General features: G+C 42.0%; 1 protein-coding gene across 1 annotated transcript in view; it reads right to left on the bottom strand.

Moving 5' to 3' along the window:
- Nucleotides 1-24,759, bottom strand: part of si:ch211-26b3.4 (connector enhancer of kinase suppressor of ras 2) — a 68,897-nt gene that overhangs the window by 14,316 nt on the left and 29,822 nt on the right. Inside the window, 10 exon segments of the mRNA XM_055034246.1 lie at nt 1,562-1,604; nt 1,692-1,729; nt 8,199-8,407; nt 9,292-9,378; nt 11,264-11,475; nt 11,582-11,709; nt 16,936-17,082; nt 21,512-21,580; nt 21,731-21,790; nt 23,785-23,904. Of these exon segments, the coding sequence (XP_054890221.1) occupies nt 1,562-1,604; nt 1,692-1,729; nt 8,199-8,407; nt 9,292-9,378; nt 11,264-11,475; nt 11,582-11,709; nt 16,936-17,082; nt 21,512-21,580; nt 21,731-21,790; nt 23,785-23,904 (1,113 nt within the window).

Genomic DNA, 24,759 nt, shown 5'->3' with positions numbered 1-24,759 from the left:
CTGTGCCTTTAAGTTTCCATTTTGGTTTAACTGGCTTCTTTTTTTTCTGTTTTCTACCAAAATATAATCTTCTAATAGCTACCACCAATTTTCCAAGTGTAAAAATATGTAATTTATTTATTTATTTTGCTTAAAGTTGTACCAAACTTTGCATAGGCAGCCTGTTTCTATGAAGACTCAGCCTTTGTTGATGTTTTGTTTCTCTGTTGGATTAGCAGCATAATTTGCTGAGCTAACCGCTAGACGTAGCATTTTCATAAGTGGGTGGTGCCGCCATATTGGGAGGACAAACTGGTCTGAACTGCTGTATTACCGAAAAGGAGAAATAAATATTCTAACAGAATGAAATTGCTGCACAATTCTTCTATGCAATCAAAAGTACATGTTTTGCTAGCGCATGTAGCAAATGAAACATCTTGATAATAAAACAAACTTTAAAGGAAATCAATCCTTTGATATTTAAACAGACCAACCAGCAAATTTTTATGGAATATATGCTTTGTTATATTTCTGAATGTAAATATTTTGCATTTAACATGGTCAATGTAATATAGCGCATAAACATGACAATAATCAGTGATCAATAAAATTATTTGGATAATTATTTTGATCACATGTGACCCTACATTCAATCGGGTCACTATTGAATGTAAAGTTGCTCTTTATATTTTCCAATTTGGCTCCAGCTTTATTTAATGATGAAGAATATGTTTAAATTTGTAGTGTGATTTTGTTTATTTTTGTAATCTGGTGAAAATGAGATTTTTTTTTTATCAATCAAATTCTAAAACAGAGATACAAATATGTCTCAGGGATATAAATCGCTTTCTTAAAAGCTACATTCTAATTTCTTTGAATTTGGAGTTGCCTGCTTGACAAACAGACTTTAAAGTGAGTAGAAAAACACATGGAGCACATATAATATAGGTAACATTTTAATTAAAGAAGATGACTGGGAAAATGTCACATCCCAGCAAAACAATGGTCTAACCCTACCCACCCAAAACGCCTTTGAGGAATAAGTGAGACTTATTATCGGACATCCACCTTTTAAAAACAAACAGTTAAAATGTGAGTTTTATGGTGTATTATTTTTACTTTATTTCCTTCTCATTTGTGTGAGAGCGTTTGTCTGTTAAAAAACCCTGAAACGGTTCCTGATTTCTATTTAAATTGGACCAAACTGAGTCACAGCGCTTTGGTTCGGGCTGGCGGCTGAAGCAGCTGCTGAGTCACGACAGCCTAAATATGGAAATCTATTTACCTCGATTGATTGCTCTGTTTGATTTCATCATTGCAGTCCTTACAGCCCCCGTTTATTCTTAGAAATGTCCTCTGCTCGTGCACGGCTGGGGGCTCGGCTATTATTTATACAAAACTGGTCTTCGTGCGACTGTCGACGCGAGTGAAGCATGTGATGCCTCAGCAAAACGAGGGAAATCGAAATGAGAACGTACTTGAGAAAGAAAAAAAAAACACACACTGTTTTGTTCTTTTTGGACCGAGATGCGCCGGAGTCAATACCAACAAAACAAAAACAAGCGGCGCCAGCTCCTCCTACCTTCCTCATGGAGGCGGCTCCTGAGCTTCCTGTACCAGAGTACCTGCAGGAGGATTGATAGGATGCGATTTAACCACAAACAGCTCGTGACCCAACACTTTACCGATCGCAGGCGTGTGGGGTAACTCGCCTGTCGGTCGTGTCGGCTCGCAGCGTGTCTGCACCCCGCTGGAAGACGGAGAAGGACAGGGGACCCATTAGAAAACAGAAAACAACATTAATGCACATCTTCACCTTCCCGCATGAACAATGTTTTATGTTCCATCAGTCAGAAACACAAACTGAACACTGTACAAGAAATCTGTACAATTTACGGCATTTCACAGTAAATTAGAGGCGTTTTTGTTTACGGTGTCATTTTTTTTCTCTATTTTTTTCCGTTTTCTGTTTTAAAAAGTTAAATATCTAAAAAGAGTGAACATGAATGCTCTGCTTTCTGAAGATGTTCTGATCTCCATGTCTTGACAATTGTCTTGCACTTCTACTCAAAGGTTGAAGTGTTTTTAAGGAATATTTCTGTGCATTCGCCAGTTGTTGACTTAAGCTGAAGTGAGTCTTACAACCTCACACCCACTTTGTTGCCAAAAGTATTCGCAGTTCTAAAGTCCCTCCACTGGCTCCCTGCAGCTCAAAGAATAAACTTTGAAACATTGATCTTAGTTTAGAAATCACTGAACTGCTTGACACCATAATACATCAAGTTACCTGCTGTTGTTGTATCAACCCTCCAGACCTCGCAGGTCTTCTGGTTCTGGTTCTGCTCTGCATCCCCAGAACCAGAACCAAACATGGAGAAGAAGCTTTCAGCATCTATGCACCACAAATCTGGAACAAACTTCCAGAAAACTGCAGAATAGCCGAAACACTGAGTTCCTTTGAACCGAAACACCCTGCTGTTGCGATTTGTTTTTGATTAATAATAACTGGAACATCGATCAATATATCTGATGTGTATTTGATTATTCTTGATGATGGCGTGAGACAAAATGCAATGTTTGTGGCTTCTTTCATGACTGGTGAGTGTATTATGTTTTTATCACTCTGAATTGCCATGTTGCTGCTGATGATGATAAATGTAACAAAAATAAAACTCATATTTTCAAAGTGTAAATGCAACGCTTACTACCAAATATAAATACTCAAATACATGCAAATACACCACTTGTTTGGTGACTGTGAAAAGGAGTAAGACGATGTCTGACTTACGTAATCGTACCTCTATCAATTCTACAGTTCAATAATCTATAATCTTCTTCCCCATATTCCTTCTAAATCAAAAATAGTTCCTGAACCAGATGAAAATAATATACAAATAAAGTTGACTTCAAACTCACTGTCCTTAATTTGTAGGATTTAATAATGCTAACAAACCCTCTGTGGCATAAAAACATTTAATTTGCCTGCCAGTCTTGACAAGTCAAAACAAAAGTTAAAAAGTCAAACTAATCCAAGATTGACATAAGACCAAAACCAGAGTTGAGTTCTACAACTCTCAGTGATGCTCTGTCGTCTCCACATTGGAAAACGACGACGACGAAAGGAAATAAGCCTTATAATGCTGATGGGAAATATTTTGGCTAAAATAAAAGATTATATGCAATACTATTCTGCATGAAATGACAAGGAATAGCACACTATTTTTGCACAGATCGCACAACTTTTAGTTGGGTACAAAATGGCTTTTATGGAAGATTGGAGAGAAGAGAACCATCTTTGAAAGAAACCAAACGATGTGGAAGCTTTTCCTCAGCAGGGACAAGGAAGCTGGTCAGAGATAAACACAGAGCAGTGCTGGAAGAAAACATGTTAAAGGCTGCAAACGACCTGAAACTGAGGTGAAAGGTCACATTCCACAAGCACAACAATGGACTGGTTTAGCTAATAACATATTCCTGCTGAGAAACGTCAACAACGAATTCAGCACAGCTTTCTGTGTGTTGCTTCAAAAAAGTAAATATTTCAACCAAAAAAACAAGAACAAATAAAAAGCTTCCCTCTTGACCTGTCCTGGCAGATGGGCTTTTTTTTAAGGCAAGATTTTTCATATCCAAAAAGCAGCAAAAGGACAGGATGCCATTCAGCATTTATTTACATTTGTAGAGACACAGGAGCCCCTAAATCAGAAACGGCTCCATTACCAAGCAGACTGTTCTCAGCCTGATTACAGGCTTGATTTCTTGATGACTATAATTTACTGAGGCTTGGTGTGACAAGAATGATTCCCTAACACCACAAATCTAATCATTTGTGAAACCTTAAGCTAGTCCTCTCCACAAAAATCCACTGTATTTCTCAATCATTTAAATATATTTTTTCCATTCCAAGCCGGCCTGTTTGATGATCAATCCGGAGCCACAGAGGGAACTGGGCGCCGTAAGCCGAAGGTGAGGAGAGATGATTGGGATCATTTCTGATTAGAAAGCGAAGCGGCTTAGTCAGTGTGTCCAGGGGACGGTTATCCGCTAATCCAGCCACTTTCGCAAAAACTTTGAAACACATACACACAACTTGGAGCCAGTGCACGCATTGCATTTCGCATTATCCGGGACTTGCTTTGTTTGGGGTCGGTTTCCGTAAAGGCATCGATTTCGTGGGAGGGGGACACGACTGATAGGCAACCAAGAAATAAATAAAACGTGAAAACGAGCAGGTTGCTAAGGTGGCGTATGCTTGTTAGGGGGAAAAAGAGAGAGAGAGCGCACACCTCATGTGCGGGCAAACAAATGTGAGTCACAGCCATGAAAAACACGCAGCCGAGAGGGTTAGAGCTGGCGAGAGCAGGGCTGCGTACGCGTGTTTGTTTGCATGCTGCGCGTTTAAAGCACAGTCTGTCAGTAGCGCTTCTAATTGGTCTAGCTGATGCTGAGTCACACACCTACTCACCGGGATACTGCTCTTTGTGTGTGTGTGTGTGTGTGTGTGTGTGTGTGTGTGTGTGTGTGTGTGTGTGTGTGTGTGTGTGTGTGTGTGTGTGTGTGGTGTGTGTGTGTGTGTGTGTGTCTGTGTGCGTGCGTGCGTGTGTTTGTTCGGGATAAACTCCTGTTTAGACTCCGGTGTGTCAGAGGAGATAGGGATATTAGGATGAGCTGTGAGATGCATACCGTGCATACAAATGCACTCCTGTGTGCTGGAGTGTGTGTGTATGTTTCTTTCTGCGTGTGTGCGTGTGTGTGCGTGTGTGTGTGTGGGGGTGTGTGCTGGCTTGTACGTGAGAGAGAATATGAATGCTACAAAACGGGGCGTGCCTCAATGTCACTGTCCCTTTCCCCATCCGCGATACTGGCGGCCATGAAGTAGCACTTATCTTCGTCACCTCTACATGACAAACACTCTCAACACACACACACACGTTCGGAAACGGCAATGTGTGTTTATCTGCAGACACAATGACCTATCCTCTAGGTAAAAACAGAAAACGTGAAGAACAAAGAACGCTAAAGGCTCACAAAGTATACCCAGGGCTGGAAGAGGAAGCAGAGAATTTGTGGAGAGCCGCGGCCTTACAGCTGGCAGTAGTCTCTCTGTGGACTTTGGCCTTTGACCTCGAAGCTGCAGCAGATTCCAGGAACAACCTCTGAGCTCTCTAAGCACCCCCAGGAAAAGCTGAGATGCCCTCAAGCTCTGGTAGAGGACTCCAGTTTGAATCAGAGGACATGATTACAAAAATAAAAACACAATAAACTGAAAATCTGTGGTGTGTCTTTAGATTCAGTATTGACCTTCAATACTTTATAGAACAAAATATAATATACAAGATGGAGAACAAGCTTCTGTACCACTTTGTTTCAGTCACATTTTTTATAAATATCATTTATGTACTTTTGCATCATAACTCCCTTGGGCTGTCATAAACAAATACATAATAGGGACATAAAATAATCTACTCATTCTATCCAAAATGTACTTTTTTTTTAACCCAGACCTAGAATTTTAAAATTCGCTTATTCAGATCAAGAACATTATTATTTTCTTGATGGTTTCCACGCAGACAAAGCAAAAGATTTTCAATTGATTAGTTTACTTTGTGAAAGTGCAGAAAAATAAATCCTCACAGTTTGATTGTTGTGTTGCGTTACCATAGCCACAACCCGATGCTATGAGTTGAATGTTGGCGCTCGAGCTCGGTTTGTCCGCAGACACGTCTCAGCTAATAATAACCAATCATCAGCGATTGCTTTTCAGCTCGACCTATCAAACTCGGCCTCCTCTCCCAGATTCCACTGAATCTGCATTGAAGTTAGCGATGGTGCCGCAGTGAGAGGGGCCCTAAATCATATTCTACTCAAGGCCCCATGAAACCTCAGGCCAGTCCTGATTAATTTATTGCACATAGTCAAATTAAGTTTATCTGAGTAAATGTATTAAGTTCATTAAGTTGTCTTGTTAAACACAAATAAATTAAGTTTGACAAGCTTCCTTCGATTACATCACAAATTAACTACATTTTTGAAGCTGGAGCTCTATTCTCTCTCTTCAGAATCAAATAATTCACTTATTACCAGGCTTTTGTCAAACCTGATGGCACAAAGTGGAGGTAATTCAAACATTTGATTCATATTTCAGCGCAGGGATGCATCTAAACGCTGGTGGCTAAGGACTGGGAGATCCTGCTCTGACCATAACCATCAGTGAAATAATAATAAAAAACATTCAAGCGGAGAGCTTTAAATCTATAAGCTGTTTTTTTCTAAATTCCTGTGGCAATCAGCTGTGCTACAGTGCTTTCACAGCAGGACAGATGTTAATGAACCCCAGAGATGTGCAGAGTAACATAAAAAATTTTACTCAAATAAGAGTAGTACAACTTCAACATATTTTTACTCAAGTAGAAGTAAAAAGTATACAAGAAATTACTCAAGAAAGAGTGAAAAAGTATTTAGTAAAACGTTCACTTAAATACTGAGAAGCTGATCAAATTATCAGTCACTTAATATTTAAAAAGTACATAGGCAGACAGAAAAAAATATAAATATAAGTAGACATTTTTGGTATCTTAAAGACACAAATGACAATAATTCAAATGAGTAACAAAAAAAATAACTGAATCAGGCAAATTAATTGTTTTTCCAAATCAGTTTCTTTCAATACAAAGAAACTGAGTTTTAAATTAGTCGGAGGGTGAGATTGAATGAAGTCAATCAGTAAGTGTCAACAGAAAGTATTTTGCGTTGTATGGCTGCTGAACACTTAAAAGTATCAAAGTTTTGATTGTTGTTGTTGCAGAAACAAGCTTCACATTTTCACCGGTGAGTCGTGACAGACAACAAAACTTTGTGTGTCAGTGTTTTGTAAATTAAAATTAGTTCAACATGTTGAAATTAGTCAAACTAATTTCATAAACTTCAATATGTTTCAGTTGGATTTTCTTTGATAAACAGCGTATAATTTTAAAAGCGTATTGAAATCTGTACCAAAGTTTTTTTTTCCTTCCAAGAACTAATCTGAACTGTGTGGCATGCACTTGTTTTCTGTACCTTTTACTTTAACTGTCTGGGAAAAAAATGTTTCCACTTTAAAAAGCCATGCAATTGCTAAACAGCAACCATCTTTGTGTGCTTTCCTCCCAGCAAAAGAAACACATCTGTTCTGTTTCCAGCCTCAGAGGTTTGATGGAGAACAAAATTATCATCATGACTTCACAAAGTCCAAAGAACACAGCAGATATGTTGGGGATGCAATCATGGGCAAGCTTTAAGATTAAAAAATAATAATAATCCATCATGAGACTGGAACATTTCACATAGTTCTGGTCAGAACAGTGGACAGCTGTAAACTCACCAATGAACATCTGTTGAAATTTTAAGTTGTTTTAAAATAGAAATGATGCACAACACAAAATATTTGTCTTTAATAAACTTTGGTGGGTTTTTTTCTTCTTTTTTTAAAATTAAATCTGCCACCTTGAACCTCCTCTGCACAGCAAGTAGTCTTGGATGCACACATTCATTAAAAATGACTAAAAAGAGAAAGCATTTTGAACAAAGACTGACCCGTGTCTCGCACTTTTGTAGAGAGTTAGACAAAAACATTTCAAGATCTATTACATAGAAAACAATCGGCTCAAAAAAAACTTGGGAAAATCTTTTTTTTTTCTGTTTTACTGAGACAAACATCTTTGGATATATAACCATTTACAGATACAAAATCAGACTACTTTAAGTGCAAGTTTTAAAAAATATAAAATATGTTGAAATTAACATTAAAAAATGTATATAATTTACATTAAAAAAACAACTGTTTCAAAGTACTTTCATTTGAAATTGTGGCGCATTTGACAGGAAGTTAGCACAAGGTTTGCATCAAAGCAAAATCAGGTTAGAACGGCCAGGTCAACTTCAAAACATTAATTTTATATGAAAACATATCTGACCAAGCTTTCCATATTTTTGAAAATCACAGGAAAAAGTAAGTAAGTTTCATTTAATGCAGATTAAATGAAAACCATCGATCATGCTCCTTCAATTTCACATTTATATGCAGCTTTGTTGGTTTATCACATGAAAATGCAGACAAATAAAAATAAAATTGAAATAAATGTGTTCAATTTGTGTTTAATGTGACAAAATGTGGAAAAAACAATGTAGAGAGTGTAAATACTTCTCCAGATTGCAGTGCTGAAAGAAGTCTTTGTACGTACCGGGAGAGGCTCAGGTGGTTGGTCAAGCCGTAAGGTGGAGGAAAGCATGGAGGGGCTGATCGGAAAGCTGGGGCTGCTGGGATTACGACTCTTGCGACGCGAGCGTCTGGTGGAATCCCGCCGGCTCTCTCTGCCCGGACCCTCGGGCTCCTCCTCGATCACCAGGATCTTGTCGTCGCTGAGATACCGCAGCAGCGAGTTGTCTGAATCTGTGGGAAGTGAGAGGACAAGGGGTTTGCGTGGACTTTAGACGGCGGTTTGGGTCAGAACAATGGATAAGACGGAGGAGAAATCCTCGGAGGGAGGAGATAAGGTCTTGGAGTCCAGGGCGAGGCACAGAGTAAGAACAGCTGAGCCTGAATGTACAGATAAAGACCCAACGGAAAGGCATCAAAGTGCCTCAGAGCAGTAAGAGCTGATATGGGATCACAGTTGGGAGACGTACATCTATAATCTGTTTGTAGTGATTATGTTGATACACAGGACTCTGTTGCTAAATCTCGCTGTGACACGAGCTTTGATTCTGCTCCGGCACAGATAAAAACTCCTCAACTCATTTGTTTACCGTCCCCGAGTTTCAAAATGAACATCCAGAAAGAGACAAAAAGGAAGAGGAGAAGTAGAAAGGCCAGCCTCGTACATTAGGACTGTACTTTAATAATATTCATAGACTTTCTGAAGGTAGAGCGGAGGGCGCTCTGTTGAATACAGATCGAACCTCGCCACCAAAATAGCAAGGCTGCTTAGAATTGGTCACGTTCTCCTTTCCCAAGCCGCTGCATAAATGCAATTTCCTTGCATTTGTGTCTAATAGTCGCTCTTAGAGATACATACCAAGTTTGATATGTATCCTCACACAACCCAAGGACCATGGACAAACCAGACAATGAGCTGAGATGCACTGAGCTGAGCATGAAGCGAAGCATGGCGCCACTTTGACCCGGCAGCATCAGCGCCGCGGAGTGCTGTGTTTTTCCTTCCCTTTCCGTGTGTGTGTGTGTGTGTGTGTGTGTGTGTGTGTGTGTGTGTGTGTGTGTGTGTGTGTGTGTGTGTGTGTGTTATCGTGCGTATAGGTGTGTGTGTTCGTGTGTACCTCTGCTCCCTCTCTTGCCCATGCTGGGTTCCTTGGCTTCGGCCATCCAGTTATATTCAGGAGGCATGGAAACAGGTCTGAGATCACCTGGAAGCACCAATCAGCAATCAGAGAGTCTGGCTGAGAGACAGAGTGGGACACAGCTGGAGGGGTGGACGGGTGAGACAAAGAGAGGGTGTGTGCAGGTAGGGCGGGACTAGTGAAGGACCACTTCCAACCTGCGCTTCATCAGGAGCTCCAGAGTTATTTTGGGGGGATTCTGACAAAAAAAAAACAACTAAAAACTAAATTTTCCAGTCACAGCAACTCGTGTACGGCTGATTTGTTCTTTTTTTTTTTTTTTGTAAATGGACAAACAATGACCTACATTTGTTTGAAAACTAGATTAAAATTGACTCATCACTAATTTCACAATAAAAAATTTTGAAAAATCCAACTTTACTTTAACTATTCTTAAAATAATAAAGAATATAACCTCTTAACTGTCACCCCCAAAGCACTTACATGTCATCTAAAGGGTCCATGAGGACACCAGGGTCCTAATGGCGGTTGAGGGACAAAGAAAAAAAAGAAAAAAAACATCAAAGCCTTTTCATTTTATATCTTATTTATGAAGCTTCTATGTTTTTAAGAGAGTCTAGGAAAGAATAATGAGATGTTTCACCTGGCAACGCCTCAAAATTATATAGAGGGGGAAAGAAAAACATTCAACAACAGTAAAACTATTTTGATTAGCAGAAAATTGCTGCTCTGCTAATTTTTTCCATACCCACACTCGGAAAGCTATTCTCATAGTTTAAAGTTCCTGGAAATGAGGCAAACGAGACTGGACGATTTCCTGAGTCTGTCAGTTTGGGAGCTGACTGAGTCTCAAGTTTCCGCACAAAATAGCTGCTTTTAAGGGGTTTTATTAGGAATCCAATGACTGTGAACGGTGCTTTGACAGGCACATGAACTAGCCAAATGTGTTATGGTCAGAATGTAAAGATCAAGCTGCGACTTTAGTCGCAAGTGGTAATCATGAGGCTTGTAAGTCAAAGAACGTTGTACCAACCACCAAGAGTCAAGCATGGTGAGAGTAGCATCATGCTACGGGGCTTTCATGGCACAAAGCAGGAAGAATTATGCAAAAAGAGAACTACACCTAAATTATTCAACTTCCCCTTAACTCAGCAGTAAGACAGTAGACACTTGGACGACTGAGTGGTCGAAAACACACATAAAACTTGTAGACTAGCTGAAGAAGACTGGCTACTATTCCTGAGTTCAACCATTCAGACAATGTAAGGACTGTGCTTAAAAGTCAGGTCTGTGCCAGGAAACATTACATTAACTCTAATAAATCTGGGGGGGAAAAGAGCGGTCTAATGTTTAGTCAGGAGTGTGCCAGGCTGTTCCCAATTCTTAAAAATCTACTGATAAGCTTCCTCTATACAGATAACAACAAACTCATTTGATTACTGGACGGTTTTCTGGCTGGATCCAATCCAGAGTACTAAGCAGGGTTCAGGTCAGGCATCTCATCTGGGACTTGCTGGCGGTCGCTGTATGGGCGTGTGTCTGCTTATGAAGGAGCTGGACTGGACTGCTGCGTTTGTGACCCTTGCCTTGTGCCTCGCATGGTGGTCCCTTGACGCAAGGGCAGACGGGAGGTGCGCTGCAAGCTCGCTTCGGAGGGCGTCGAGGGAAAAAGGTGGACATAGGTGGTGGAGCAGACAGGGGAGCCGGAGTGTCTCGTGCGACCCCGCTGTTTAAGGCGAGTGAGTCTGAGTCTGTGTTTGTGCGTATGCCAGACGAGGACACGAGCGAGCACAGCGATGAGGCGAGTGAGGAGGAGAAATGGTGGGAAGAAAAGACAGGAGACCTGGTGGAGGTGGAGGTGGAGGTGAACATGCAAGTCAGGCTGATCGGGTGGAGGGGCCCGAGCCGCTGTCGCTGTCATTTCATCGCAGGCTCTTGCGGTGCGCCTTACCATGCGTCGGTGTCTTGTCTCGCCGTCGCACACCCGTATTGCGGCCCCGGTCATAGTCCGTCCCAGCGGGTCCGTCGCCCTCCAGCAGAGAGAAGTACTGACCGCTGTCCTGGTCCAGGTAGTAGCTGACGGCCTCCGAGCCCTTAGACCCGGACTGGGAGCCTACGCTGTAGCGACCGATGTCGTCGCACGACATGAGGCCCATCTCCTCCCTGCGGAGAGCAGAGCTGTCAGCATAAATGTCACCCTGTCATCAGCGGTGTCGGAATAATCAGGATAATGGCCGTCATCGCAACCTTTCCGCGCGCGTGCCCTGACCTGGTGCTGTAGAGTCCAGAGACGGGAGAGAGGATGTAGACGTCCTGCATGCTGGGGGCGTCCATGGTGGACATGCCCAGGGTTCCACCGGGTGTGGGGGACGTGCTGGTGGGACTGGTAGGGATGGGCTACAAAGAAAAACAGAGAGAAAGACTTTTCAGCATCTTTTCTGGATCAAAAATGAAGAATGAAGTCAATCCAATCCGGACAGATTGGGCTGACTGTCCAAGTTCAGTTTATCATTCCAACCTGTGGAAAGATTTTTGTTTCCAGCTGATTCCATCAAGTGTGAGTGAATTTGCAGCGATCGCTCCTCGGCGAACATGTCTGCACGAGGTTTACATGAACCAGCCTGTGAAGCCTGCTTAGTCGCCTCACTTTCCTGTCATTTCGTGTGAAGTCTCTCCATGTCTGTTCCCATGACAACCCCTGTTCTCCTACACTCCTGTCATTTTTCCTGTTTCCAAACTGTTCTTTAATTCCCCATCCCCTCTTCCGAGCCCCTCTCCCCCCCTCCCACTATTGTGAACTCCGAAACAAGGAGAGGACGCGGGAGGGTTATTGTCGTCTCCCGTCTCTGCTCGACTCAAGGACACTTGGATTTATTTGTCATCCGTGTCTTTGTGAGGGAAGGATACCTCGCCGCGGCTGCCATAGGAACAAATTTCGATTTTTGGAGCAGCTGCTCCAAAGAGCAATTATCAATTTCACCCGAAGGAAGAGGAGTTCATGCTGTATGTCGGAGGATTTGGCCAACGTTTCAGGGAGACGACGCGGACAGAATGAACAAATAGGGACGGAAGAAAACAGTGCGACGGCGAGGAGGCAGCGCTCTCATTAAGGAAGCCCACTGTCTCATTATTTCATCAGCACTGCATTAATCAAATTCATTTCATATTCCAAACTTTCCTCTCTCTCTCTTTATCTCTGCTCCCCTTCACAACCTCTTTCCCCAAGCCTCTGTCTCCCTCCTTCACCCGCGCAGTCTTCCTCCACTGAAGGCGGCTTACAGTAAGGCGGCTTTGGCAAAAAATAATGAAGACGAGATGGAAGGAGACCAAAGTCAAAGGGTTGGGGGAACTAAAATAGGGCAAAAAAAAAAAGGGAAAAAACTAAGAGTCAATCCAAAACAGAGGGAACAGGGATAGCTTTGCAGTGTGGCGACTGGCAAAAACAGTAATTTAGTGATTACAACCCACTAGTCTCTGCATGGGTAAAGGGAGCTGAGGGGGATAGCAGTACAGCCAGATGAGACTACCACAGCAGGTGAACCTCCAGTCTGTTCAAACAGCACTTAAAGCACTTCACCCCCTGCTGTGCCCATTTTAAGCGGGCTAAAAAAAAAATAAAAAAAAGAAATTAAAAAAAGAAATCGACTGCTAAAACCTCTCCTGTCTAAAGCTGCCGCATTCACACACACAGGAGGATGCACCGAAACACATCTGCGTACTTTAATGTTGCATTTGATCACCTGAAAGTGTAAAACCTTAAAATGTTTAAAAACAAAGAGGAAGTGAGATTCAATTATTCAGCGCTGTGAAAAGGTCTTCGACTCCTCACATATTTATTTTGTTTTGAATACTTTCTCAGGCTTGAATGTTTTAGATCCATCCATCGCAGAGTCACAAATGGGCCTGATACTTACACCCGGTTAAGCGGGGATTGAAGGTGGACTCACACCAGCCCAGTTAAGATTGCCTTAATCAAACTCTAGTCCATGTGTCTGGAGAGTCCGATTCGTTTTGGTAAGCGGAATAAAACTGATTTGGACCAAAAAGGTGAACTCTGGTCTGCCTAAAAGCCAGACGTGATTTGATTGAAGTGAACTATGGTGCGGTTCGGACGCATATGTGGATGCAAGCGGACTGGAGACTCTGCGTCTTCTTCAGAGGTTTTTGTGTCTTATTTTAGTGGTTCTGGGTGCAGCGCCACCACAGGCGAGGAGAGGAAAGATTTTGGTTCGTTTGACACAGCGCAGCATGAAAGCAAATCACACCTGAAAATGTAACAAATGTCAATTTGGTCCCCAATCGAACCGAGTCTACCGGACCACCAGGTGTGGAAACAACTGCAGAAACAAAACAACCATAAGCTCGGCCACTTATTTTTTGGAGTCTCAAGCTTAAAAATGTCTCTGTAAGGTTTTCTCATCTGTTCCTGAATTTCTTGAGAGCATCACTTGATGTGTGTGTGTGTGTTTTAGATTGGTCACCTCTAATTGTCAAGTTCTAGTCTAAGTGCTTTCTTAATCACAATAATTAGAACTGTGTGTGTCTTATAATATTCGTGATTTAACAAGCGGGCAGCTATATTTTCAAATTATTATGCTGAGTTGGAAGAGATTCTACTTTTACTTCTACTTTTCCACATGATTCAAAAACGTTTTTTTTAATTTACTTTTTGTTATCGTTGCCAAATCTTAAAGTTGGCTTAATGAGCTGCAAAATTTAACAGCAACATTAATTAATAGGCAATTCAGCCTTTTGCCATAGCAAATTTTCATCAAAGGGTTTCAGGATTCCTTACGCAAAACAGAGCCCTCGAACGCCTCACCCGCTTGCTTCATCATAAACGTTCCCCCTCGTTTATGTATTCTGTACATCATCTGTACAGAATACATGACAAACGTGCTTTCATCTTCAAAGTTGCGGAAATTAGTCAGACACCTCAAAATAGCCCAGAAGACTGACTTGCTGCAATTATCAAAGTGCAATAAGCGCTAATGCATTCAGCGCCGATACGTGTTGCCTAAAATAGCAGGTGTTTACCCACAGTGACGATTTGTGGAGCCTGTGAGGGATTTGAGCAAAGCGGGATCACACACAATGGGTGCCATATGAGTAATCGATTTAGTGTGGTGTGATGTGGATGCTGATGAGGCTTTTGATAACATGAAATGACTCTGAGCATGGGGGGCTTAGAGGCGGCAGTGGTGCATGTAACATCACAGCGATTCTCCCTCTGTTTACCTTTTAATCATTAAAAAACAAGGCGCTGTTGTGATTATGATGAAATATTAAATTGTTCTTAGCCCATCCTACCCAACATGCAAACGTACACAGAGAAAGAGAGAGAGAGATTTCTGCCACTATTTGACGTTAAAAAGTTAAATTAAAATCAGTGAGCTAAATTCATATGATGTTGTGCAGAGCTAAATTGTTTCCTTTCACAGACTTAGATTTAATCCATCTGAACGTTTGCCACGTATTCCGCTGAAATTTCCCCAGACGTGCAAGCTGCTCTCCAGAACCGGGCTTAAAGTGCACGTGTGTTTTTCAGTTGTGTGTTTTTGTTCTGGGAGCGCGCGAGCGCAGGGAGAATCCGACGGAACGAGAGAATGACCCAGTTCTTTTGTGTCTCAAAGGAGCGATCGAGACTGGGAAATAATAAATAAATAAATAAATAAATAAATAAAATCTGGAAAACATCCCTCTGCATATGTGCACAAAGCATGAACAGAAACACGCTTAAAGACACACACGTAGCCATGGCCTTGTCAGACCGTCTGGCATGAACACACGCACACACCACACACACACACACACACCACACACACACACACACACACACACACACACACACACAAGCTCACACACAAAAATCTGCTCTGAAACAAGCTGTTTAGCAAGACATTTTGGATTCAGTAAATTATCTCCAGTATTTGCTGAGTAGTGGCTCTTGTTTCAGAGCCAGCGGAGCCGCTTGTTGTTGCTTATGAATTATTAAAAGCCGGAGTCTTTTCTGAGAGAGAACAAAATCCAAAACGCTCCTTTCTTTTTCTCCTGGCGCAGAAGTCTCCGAGCTCCGATCTGGGCGCTCGCGGCGCGGTTGCGTCAGAACGGCCTGTCAGGGAGCCATTACCCCGATCCACTGTTCTGTTCTTCCACACACACACACAGCAAATACAACAATAACCACCGAGGAGCAAGCGGAGTCCCTGATAACATGGCAACAAAATGGAAACGGGAACCAACTCGTTCGAAAGAATCGTTCATAACACTGACTCGATGGGCAAATTCAAGAAAATGTCGCACGTGAACGCCCGCGCAGTGCTGTGTTTCAGCTCACAACGCCCTGGAAGACAGAATGAAAGCAAGGGTTTGAACTGAAAGCAACAAAAAGACAAGAAAGACAAAAAGAAACAGAAGAGCAGCTGTGCTCTGATGAACAGAGATCAAAGCATGGAAGTGGCATGTAAATGAACTGGTCTGATGCGCAGTTAAAAATAGCAGCTGCAGAACACGGGAGGCTGACAAGACAGTCGGCGCTTCACAAAGCATCAAGGCAGTGTCAGGCTCGCCCTCGTCTCACCCCTCCATCCGACTCAGCGCGGATCGCTCTCTTTCTGTGCACCAAAAATGGCAAAACCCGCAATTCGAAGGGAAGATTTGCAAAGCTTGTGCAACAGCCGACGGAGAGAGGGGAAGCTACAAATCTTTAGCTGACCCCAGCTTTGATTAAAAGTGTTCAATATAGCTTATTGGGATTTTATGTAATAGACCAACTTAACGTTGATGGGATCCGGAGGTGTTTCGAGGTTTCTTTATTCTGTATTCCTCTCAGTCTTGTTTATGTTTTGCTTCTGTTCAGTCATTCCTTAACGATTCTAGTTTGTTTATTTCTTGCGTAGTTATTTGTTGTTATTCTAGCTCAGTTATGTTTCAGAGTTATTTCCTCCCTTTCTTTTCACACTGTTTCTAATTCCTTGTTGAATAATCAACCTCCTCAGTACATGAAACTCCTTCTCAGTTCCTGCTTGCTGGTTCTTCCTGTTAAAGCCTGCCTAATCCCATCACCTCCCTGTTGTTCCTGGTTCCTGTTATTTTTGATCTTCCCTGGCTCCCTGTGTTCTCCATGTTTTTTGTTTTTCTTCCATTCTTTATTAAATCTTCTATATCGATTCAAAGTGTCGGCCTCCAGCATTTGGGTCCAACACCAGCACACACCTATAACAAAAGTAGCTCTTAATAATAAAGTTGAATAAAACAAAGGCATAGTTTTGTTTTTTGGGGGTTTTTTTCAAACAAAAATCTGAAACATATTTGTTATTAGACAAATCCCTTCTAATAAAACTGACTCCACTGCAAAAACTAACAAATCTTACAAAGTATTTTTTATCTAGTTTCTAGTACAAATGTTTTAGTACAGTTGAAACCAAACAGAACAAGCTTTTGTCTTGTTGTTGTGCCATTTGATATAACATCGTCTTACTTTGCTACCAGGAGCGCTAAACAGATGTGTTGAAGCAAGAATAAAAGCATAAAAGAGCCACTTTTTGAAAACACCAACCAAAAAAAAAACCCGATTGTTCTGAATGTCGAGGGTAAAATCAAGGAAAAGCGTGTCGTGTTTACCTGCAGGCCCAGTGGTTTCCAGCGTACGTTCCTGAGCAGCGCTGGGGTGGAGCTCAGGGTGTTCTGGGGCCTTTTCTTCAGCGTGAGGATGACTCCGCACGGGTCTTCCCTCAGAGCGTTCACCAGGTTCTTCAGCTGCCATCCCACCTGAGGAAGACGTACAAAGATGAGCCCAAAACTGTTCTTACACCTGGCAAATCTACATTTGAAATGATTTTTTTTTTTAGGCCAAGAAAATCAGCAGAAAAAAGGAGCGTCAATGTTTTTGCGCTGTCAATCACTCTAATGTACTCTCTCCTCAGCATGCTAATGGCTGAGAAACAACCTTACAGGGAAACTGTTTATTCACCGTAATCAGTGGGAATGCTAACTAGCCTGAGATTTCACAACAGGCTCTGCTGGCTGCAGAGGAGAAGTGGGGATGAGCAGCACTACACGGAGAGTGATTGACGGCACTCTTTATAAGAGTTCAGTTTGCTACATTTGAAAATTCATAAGAAAGAAGAAGCTGAATTGAGACAAACAAAAGTTATTGCATATTACAAAACATTTTCTGTAAAATCTTATATGACTAACAAAGTTGCCTTTTGTCTGGCACTTTAGCGGCATTAGCATCCTAAATCCCCCAAACGGAAAAATTGTAAAAACTGAAAGTGCATCACAACAGAAATGCAGGAGCACGTGTGGCAGGGAAACAAAATGCTGTTCAAAAAGTAAATGTCATATCGAAATAAATTGTGGCTTAGTCAGTATAAATTCGGAGACGGTGGGAGTTAGTAAAAGGAGCACGCCGGAGAAATGCTGACCGCAGAGTTTTCTTGTGGCTCGGCCCAGGCCGTCTCCAGAGCTCAGAGCACTCATCAGGTCATTGATTGGCAACATTGGTCTCAGTTACTGGCAGAGTCTGCAGAGGCCACTGCACACAACACGCACACAGCTTAATACAGAAATATATCCGCTCTGATTTTTAAAAAAGGACCTGTGTGTCGTAGCCAGATTGTTATATTTTGTCTTATTTAATCCAAGACGAGACTGAGTGTCTTTAGCTCGTGATGTGAATCTTAAACTCAGAGATGTTCGGTTGTGGTTCCCTCGCCAAGCGTCAGGAAAATGGGTGTCATCTGATATCGCCCCGGCTCTCATCAACTCCAATGTCCGTCCACTAAGCACCAAGTCACAAAAAATGATTACTGCGGAAAATCGTAGGGAAAAATAAGTCACTTGAGTTTGTTGAAAAGTGATGAATCTTCATCCCTTCTACTTGTTTTGTAGTTTTTCTGTGTGGCCCGAGGTTTTTAGATTCAATACTTAAAGTTGGAGAAAGACTACAGTTGTAAAAAAAGGAACATTGCCTTCATTGTCAATGCAGAGAATGGAGGGAAATTAAAAATTTGCCCAGATTAGCAGCCACATGCCGCTACTCAAACACTACAAAAACACAAAATATTACCAATAAGATTATAACTAGGACTTTTTTTTATCAGTATTATGAAATTATTGACTTAAAACAACCTCATGAATCTTGCTGAAAAGTTTCTTGTAAGTTAGTTTTTCTCTCATTTCAAGTGTACTAATATATTTGTACAAGAAACCAGACTTAAATTACTTGGTAAGATTTTGTGCTTTTGCAATGAAGCAGTTGATTTAAAAAAAAAAGTAAATGTTACCATCATGCCAGGAAGGGAAGTGAACAGCAATGTCCACACTATCTTGCCACATATTTCAGCAAATTGAAAAAAAAAAAAAGTGAGAGCATTTCTCACTTAAAAATTACATTTTTTAAAGATAACAAGGGTGAAACGTGACTTGCAAAAACCTTTCCAACTAATGGATTGGTTGGAAAACACAAAGTTTTCTCAATCAAAACTTGCTAAGAATGGTGGCACTGACGCGGTCATTCATCCAGCGGCCCGTCGGGTTTTTGAGTTAAGAAAATGTTTAAAGTTGGCAGATAATTTGAAAATATCACCTGGTAACCATGTGTTATCGAAAGGTTGGAAAATGAATCCCTGAACACCAACTACAGAGTCTTAAAAATGCAAACATAAAAAAAAAAAAACTTCAATAATTAAGCAATGTTAAGCCTGGTGGCCCAGCAGTCTTGTCATATACTGGGGTAAACCGAATCTGACGGCTGTAGAGATGCTCTTTTTAGTCAAACAAGCCGAGTGCAAAGACAAACAGGCGGACACCAAGCTAAGTGAAACCAGCATAATCTGCTGCTGACGAGATTCTTACAACCCCAGGGGTCTTCCTTATTTTCCCAGATGCTATTACCTCCACATAATTACGCTGCCTTTTCAAACAACTAGTGTGCTACTTGAGCAAAATCCACGTTTAGCTCCACCGCGCTGAAGGCTGAAGGTCCCGTTTTGAAGTCTAACCAGCAACGCTCGAGCCGTGTTGTTTGCTTTGTGTGCGTATGGGACAGGCCCACATAATCACCCTTTAATGTAATGAAATTCTGCTCATTCAATATTCACCCTAATCTCATATTTAATTCGAAGCCTGGCTAGATAAACTTATCAACTGCGATGTTGCGTTTTCCTCCCTCTCCTCCCAGTGAGCTCACGTTGGAGCTGCCAACTTCTTCTTCTTCTTCTTCCCTCCGTTTCTCTTTATCTGTTCTTCCTCCTCCTCTCCCCAAGTCGCTCTTTACCTCCTCCTCCCTTTTCGCCCCACTCTCCCAGCTCTGTTGCAACCCTGTTTCTCCACACACACACACACACACACACACACACACACACACGCATGCACACACTCTCTCCTCCGCTCCCACTCCATGCTTATCTCCTCCCCCAGAGTGAGGGATCAGAGCGGTGAGGGCCTAGCCGAGGGAGTAATAAAGGGCTGAAGCTGTGAGCCTGGCGGGGTGCGATCTGCACTGTCACCCTGAGGAAGAGGAGGGGCGGGGACAGGGAGATAACGCGCACCTTCATCACACGTCAATCAAACGACTCAGCGCAGAACCCTGCATGCATAGCGATGCGAGAGAATATTATGGCTAGTGAAGAGAAACCGGGGAGGGGGACTCACTTTTGAGACAGACGTAACCTTTTTTTCCCCCTCCTTTTCAGAAATCTCAGATAAACACAGATGATTCGTGGACATGATGAGTGACACTCACAGAGGAGTCTGCTCTGTCTAAAATGGCTGCCCGTTCCTTCTGATCTGATGACCTGATGAAATGCATAAGTTCTGAATCGCAACTTATGCAATTCAAAAAGTGAAACTGGGTTCGGGGGGTTCATACAGTAAAACTATTTACCCCAGTTAAAACCTTGCACATTTCTTCACAGCCCAACCGTGATGGCCGTCGTACATTATTGGGCTCTTATGGAGTAGTCAGAGACAACCATGTATTCCAATCTCTACTGGTTAACTAAGGTTAACTTTACTCTCAATGTGGAACATTTTAAAATTCGCAAAGTCTGTGCTTTTGTTGTTTAGTTTTTTTGTTTGTTTGGTTGGTTGTTCAGTTAACAACTTAAATTTTACATGTACGGGTCACCAGACGTGCAGTTTGAGGAGGTTTTCAAATTTCTAATTTTCTCAAATGCACCTTTACTTAAGAGAGCAAAGAAAGGGCGGAGTGGGACTCTCTCCGATTTACTCCAATTAAATCAGAACAGAAGTCAGTTTGTAAAAAGGAGCTGAATTGCTTTTTAGAAGTAAATTCTAACTGAAAAAAATAATTTTTTGTAGATTTTGTGAACATAAACAACACTTAAGCAATTGAAAATGATTAAGTTAAAACCAATGGAGCTTCTGTTCAAGGGATGCAATAAAGCTATCATGCATCAATTCAGGACTAGCTGTTAATGTATTGTAATTTGCATTAATAAGATCATTTCTCTGTAGTGGACAAGGCACTAAAATGGGCTGAAGAAATCCATTAAAAGTGAACGACCAATGTTGAACTAAAGGAGATGGGAAAACCAACATGGTTTTATGCTGCAGGAATACTTTAGCAAGAGCCTGGAAGGTGACTGAGGGATGGCCGGAACGGCACACGGGACAAAACTGGAAGAAAACATGCTTGAGGCTGAAAGAGACTTAGAACTGGGTTGGTGTTTGCGCTCCTCTAATCTGGAGCAAAGTTCCAAAAAAACGGCAAAACAGCTGAAACCCTGAGGTCCTCTAAACACACACTTGAAAACTGATGCTCGCAAATGTTCTCCGTCCTGTTTGACTGAGTTTCTATTGTTTTTGCAAAGAACAACGGCCAGATATACGTCAGTGAGTGTAAAGGTGCGACGCTGGCTGAGAGTCACCACACAGAAACAACTGTGGCTGTATCTGCAGCTAAACATTTTACCTCCGAGGGACATGAACACTTTGGCTTTCAAATGTGAAAAAATGAGAAAATGCGGATTATTTCAGCTTAATACACTGAAAATAAAGGAGCATAGGATGGGATACTTCAGTGGATGACGGAGCCAAATAACATAGTTTGTCCTCATGTGGCCCCGGGATGAACACAGTATAAAGTTTGTAAGATGTGACCACTGTGGAAGAAGAGCTGGTACATCCTCTGTGCTTCAGTACAGTTTGCATTTGGAGTTGTGTGACTCACCACTGTCTGGTGGTTGACTTGGATCACCTCGTCTCCAGCGTGGATTTTCTTGCACTGATCTGCCGGTGACTGAAACCGGAGGACAAAGGAGAGCGAGGGGAACAAACTTAGTTGATACTGAAGTGGTTCTGTTGTATCGGGGATAAATATGAAACCACATCTTTTACTGGTTATGATTCCAACTTCCGAATCTGAATGTTTATGACAGTAAAAACGCACGTTCTCTGTGGTTCCAGTGATAACGTGGAGTCCGTCGTATGTCGACTTGATGTACATCCCCTGGAAAACAAGAGGGAAAAGACCAGAGAATGGACACGTTTGAAACGATGCACATTTTTGCAGAAAAGCCGACACTAAAAAAATGAAGTTGAGTAATAGAGTGGTAGGTTTTGATAGAACGACAAAAATACAAAAGCTGCTGCTTGTCAGAAAAAGCAGCCAAAATCAAAAGTAATCTTTGCTGTTTCGAGAAGATATTATGGATTTATCCGTTTTTTTTTTTTTGCGGAAATGCTGAACGCTGTTGTTTGATGTACAAAAAATATTTCCAGCGAGTTGGAAATCGGAACCAGTTTGTGCAGCGGACCCTTCCAGCCATGTTTCTGGATCCTGCTCACAAGCTGCATTTTAAGTTATGCTCTCTGGACGTCATTCTGCAGAAGCTTTCCCCCGGTCCCATGCAGGGGATTTACGGAATCAAATCTGCTTTCCGATGCACTAACGGCCGACACGCTGCTGCCAACAGAATTATTAAACAATCTGTTCAGATAATTTGGCCGAGACCAACAAATGTAACACCTTAAACGGTCTAGTTGGAACAACATCAAGCACAGGTACAGACGCTCATCCGTCCAGAGGTGCTGGTGTAGCACTGTGCAGGATTCACTGCAACACCGAACAGCCAAATATTACCTATCACTAAAGTCTGTGACTTATTTCTGCTTTTTTTTTTTTACTTTATTATTCCCTCGCCTAGACGCTGAGGACTCTTTGCACTGCAAATGAAGGAAGAAAGGTTGGCCGAACCGAAGCTTCACGTCAGCAATTTTCAACAGCAATTAAAGATGAAAATTCAGTTTAGCCAAGTCTAAACTGAACGTAATGACGAGAAACCCCCGGGTTGGAGGAAAAATAACAAATCCAGCTGTCTGAAACCTTCAGCTAACCCCAGATGGCATGGGAGACTTCATGGCCACAGACATAAAACAAACATTTCATGAAATGTTATCATTGATTCTCTAGCCGGCGCTCTTCTATGGTGCATTCAGGTACAACTCTGACACTGCAAATGTTTGCCTTGATGTTGAGCATTTACAAGTGGACTTATTGTATAAAATAATTGGATTAATTTAGGAAATAAAACTACATCTCCAGTCAGCTCTATATTGCAAACGATTGAAAAATGTTCTAACAAATGGATGAAGTCAAATTATTGACAGAGAATGTTAACAAACTCCGTGGCTTATTGATTATTACCGAACCACCATTTCTGTGCACCGCTGCGCCCCCCTTACTTCGGTGTGGTAAATGAATTATATGTTGAATTAGTTTAGATTTTGGAGACTCATAAGTGAAAACACATTACCCTATGTAACCATGGAAACTACAAACAACATTTACATTTTTAAATACATTTTTAGAAATTGTGTTTATCCAAATCAATGAAATGAACATTAACCAACCATTTTCTACATGCCAAAATAAATAAATAAATAAAACATAGAAAACTGAAACACATATAAACACAAAACCTTACCAAGTGCATCTGGTCTAGTTTCTAGTGCAACTATCTTAGAACACTTGAAATAACAAAAACAAACGTTTCAACAAGACGTAGAAGATTGTTTTAATTCAATAATTCCCTAATATTGATGAAAAAAAGCATTTGTTCCATTTGTAGATAATTTCTCTTAAACCAAAACAAGATAAGTTAAACAATCTGCCAGAGAAACAAGAACATTGAGAAATGATTGAGCTGAAAACAAGCTCCTCTATCTTGCTGAAAAGTTTTCTATAAGTTAGTTTTCACCCTTATTGCAACATTTGCAGTAGAAACCAAAAACACTTGGTAACACTAGATTTATGACTGCGTCGTTAGCGCCACAAACACCTGTTATTTCTAATGTTAAAATGAAATTACTGCAGTTTCATTGTGTGTGTGTGTGTGTGTGTGTGTGTGTGTGTGTGTGTGTGTGTGTGTGTGTGTGTGTGTGTGTGTGTGTGTGTGTGTGTGTGTGTGTGTGTGTGTGTGTGTCCGTGAATGTTGTCCTCACCAGGCCTTCGCTGGGCATGATGCTGGTGAGGTGGACCACCTCCAGATGTGCCGACTGAGACACCAGAGAGTCCGACGACAGAGAGATGATGTGGTCGCAAATCCCTGCGAGGGTCTTACACTGAAGACAACGACGAAGGTGCGGAGAAGAAAGGAGAGAGAGAGAAAGTTAGAAAGCCATTGGGATCGGTTTTGGCTCATGAGAGACGCCGTGACCTCGCTGGAGGAGGTGAAACAGACATCATTTTCATCAGGCTGTTCCACATCACCACTCCCCGTCGCCTCTGTCACACAAACTGTTTCCTGTCACAGTCTGTCCACGGGCAGGCCCACGGAGAGGCAACGGCGAGCCCACGAGGCCCGGCTGGTGCTTGGTGACATGTGCGGAGCTCACTTTTTATTGGTTGCCTTTCGTTCGTTTTGAAGAAATGCCTCCAGACTGCACTGTGGGTGTAATTCCCAGCTCCTTTGGCTCCGTCTTAAATCCGAGCAAACACGCCCGCTGAGTGGTGCAGCTTTTCCCTGCCTTTGTTCTGAGCAAAGATTGACATTTTCTCTGGCTGTGTGCTCGTTTATCACCGGCAACATTTCCTGCCTTTTAATCTCCGCTGAGTGACTGCAGCGCTTTGGTGGACATTTATCCCAGCAACTTTGTCTCATGGGGTGTCCTACTTGATGCGTGCACACGCGCGGGAGCACAAATAAGGAGAAGGGCCTCGCTGCAGCAAACAGAAAGAACCACTGTCAGTCTCATATCTGATTTGGAAATGGGACCATTGCACTCCGGAAGTGAAGAGGGCGCTATTTACTATATTATCCGCAGCTTCTGACTGTGGCTCTGTGGGGAGGGAGCCACTGTCAACCTGATCAGAAGGTTGTAGGTTTGCTGCCAGCTTCCTTCACCTGGGCCAGGCACTAAATCCCTATTGTGTATTTGTGAGTGCAAATGGGTGTCATATGTAGTTTTGAATGGTCA

Source organism: Poeciliopsis prolifica, unplaced genomic scaffold (genome assembly GCF_027474105.1).
Source record: "Poeciliopsis prolifica strain line A6 unplaced genomic scaffold, Auburn_PproV2 SCAFFOLD009, whole genome shotgun sequence".
Classification (NCBI taxonomy): Eukaryota; Metazoa; Chordata; class Actinopteri; order Cyprinodontiformes; family Poeciliidae; genus Poeciliopsis; species Poeciliopsis prolifica.
This window is presented reverse-complemented; position numbering and strand designations above follow the sequence as displayed.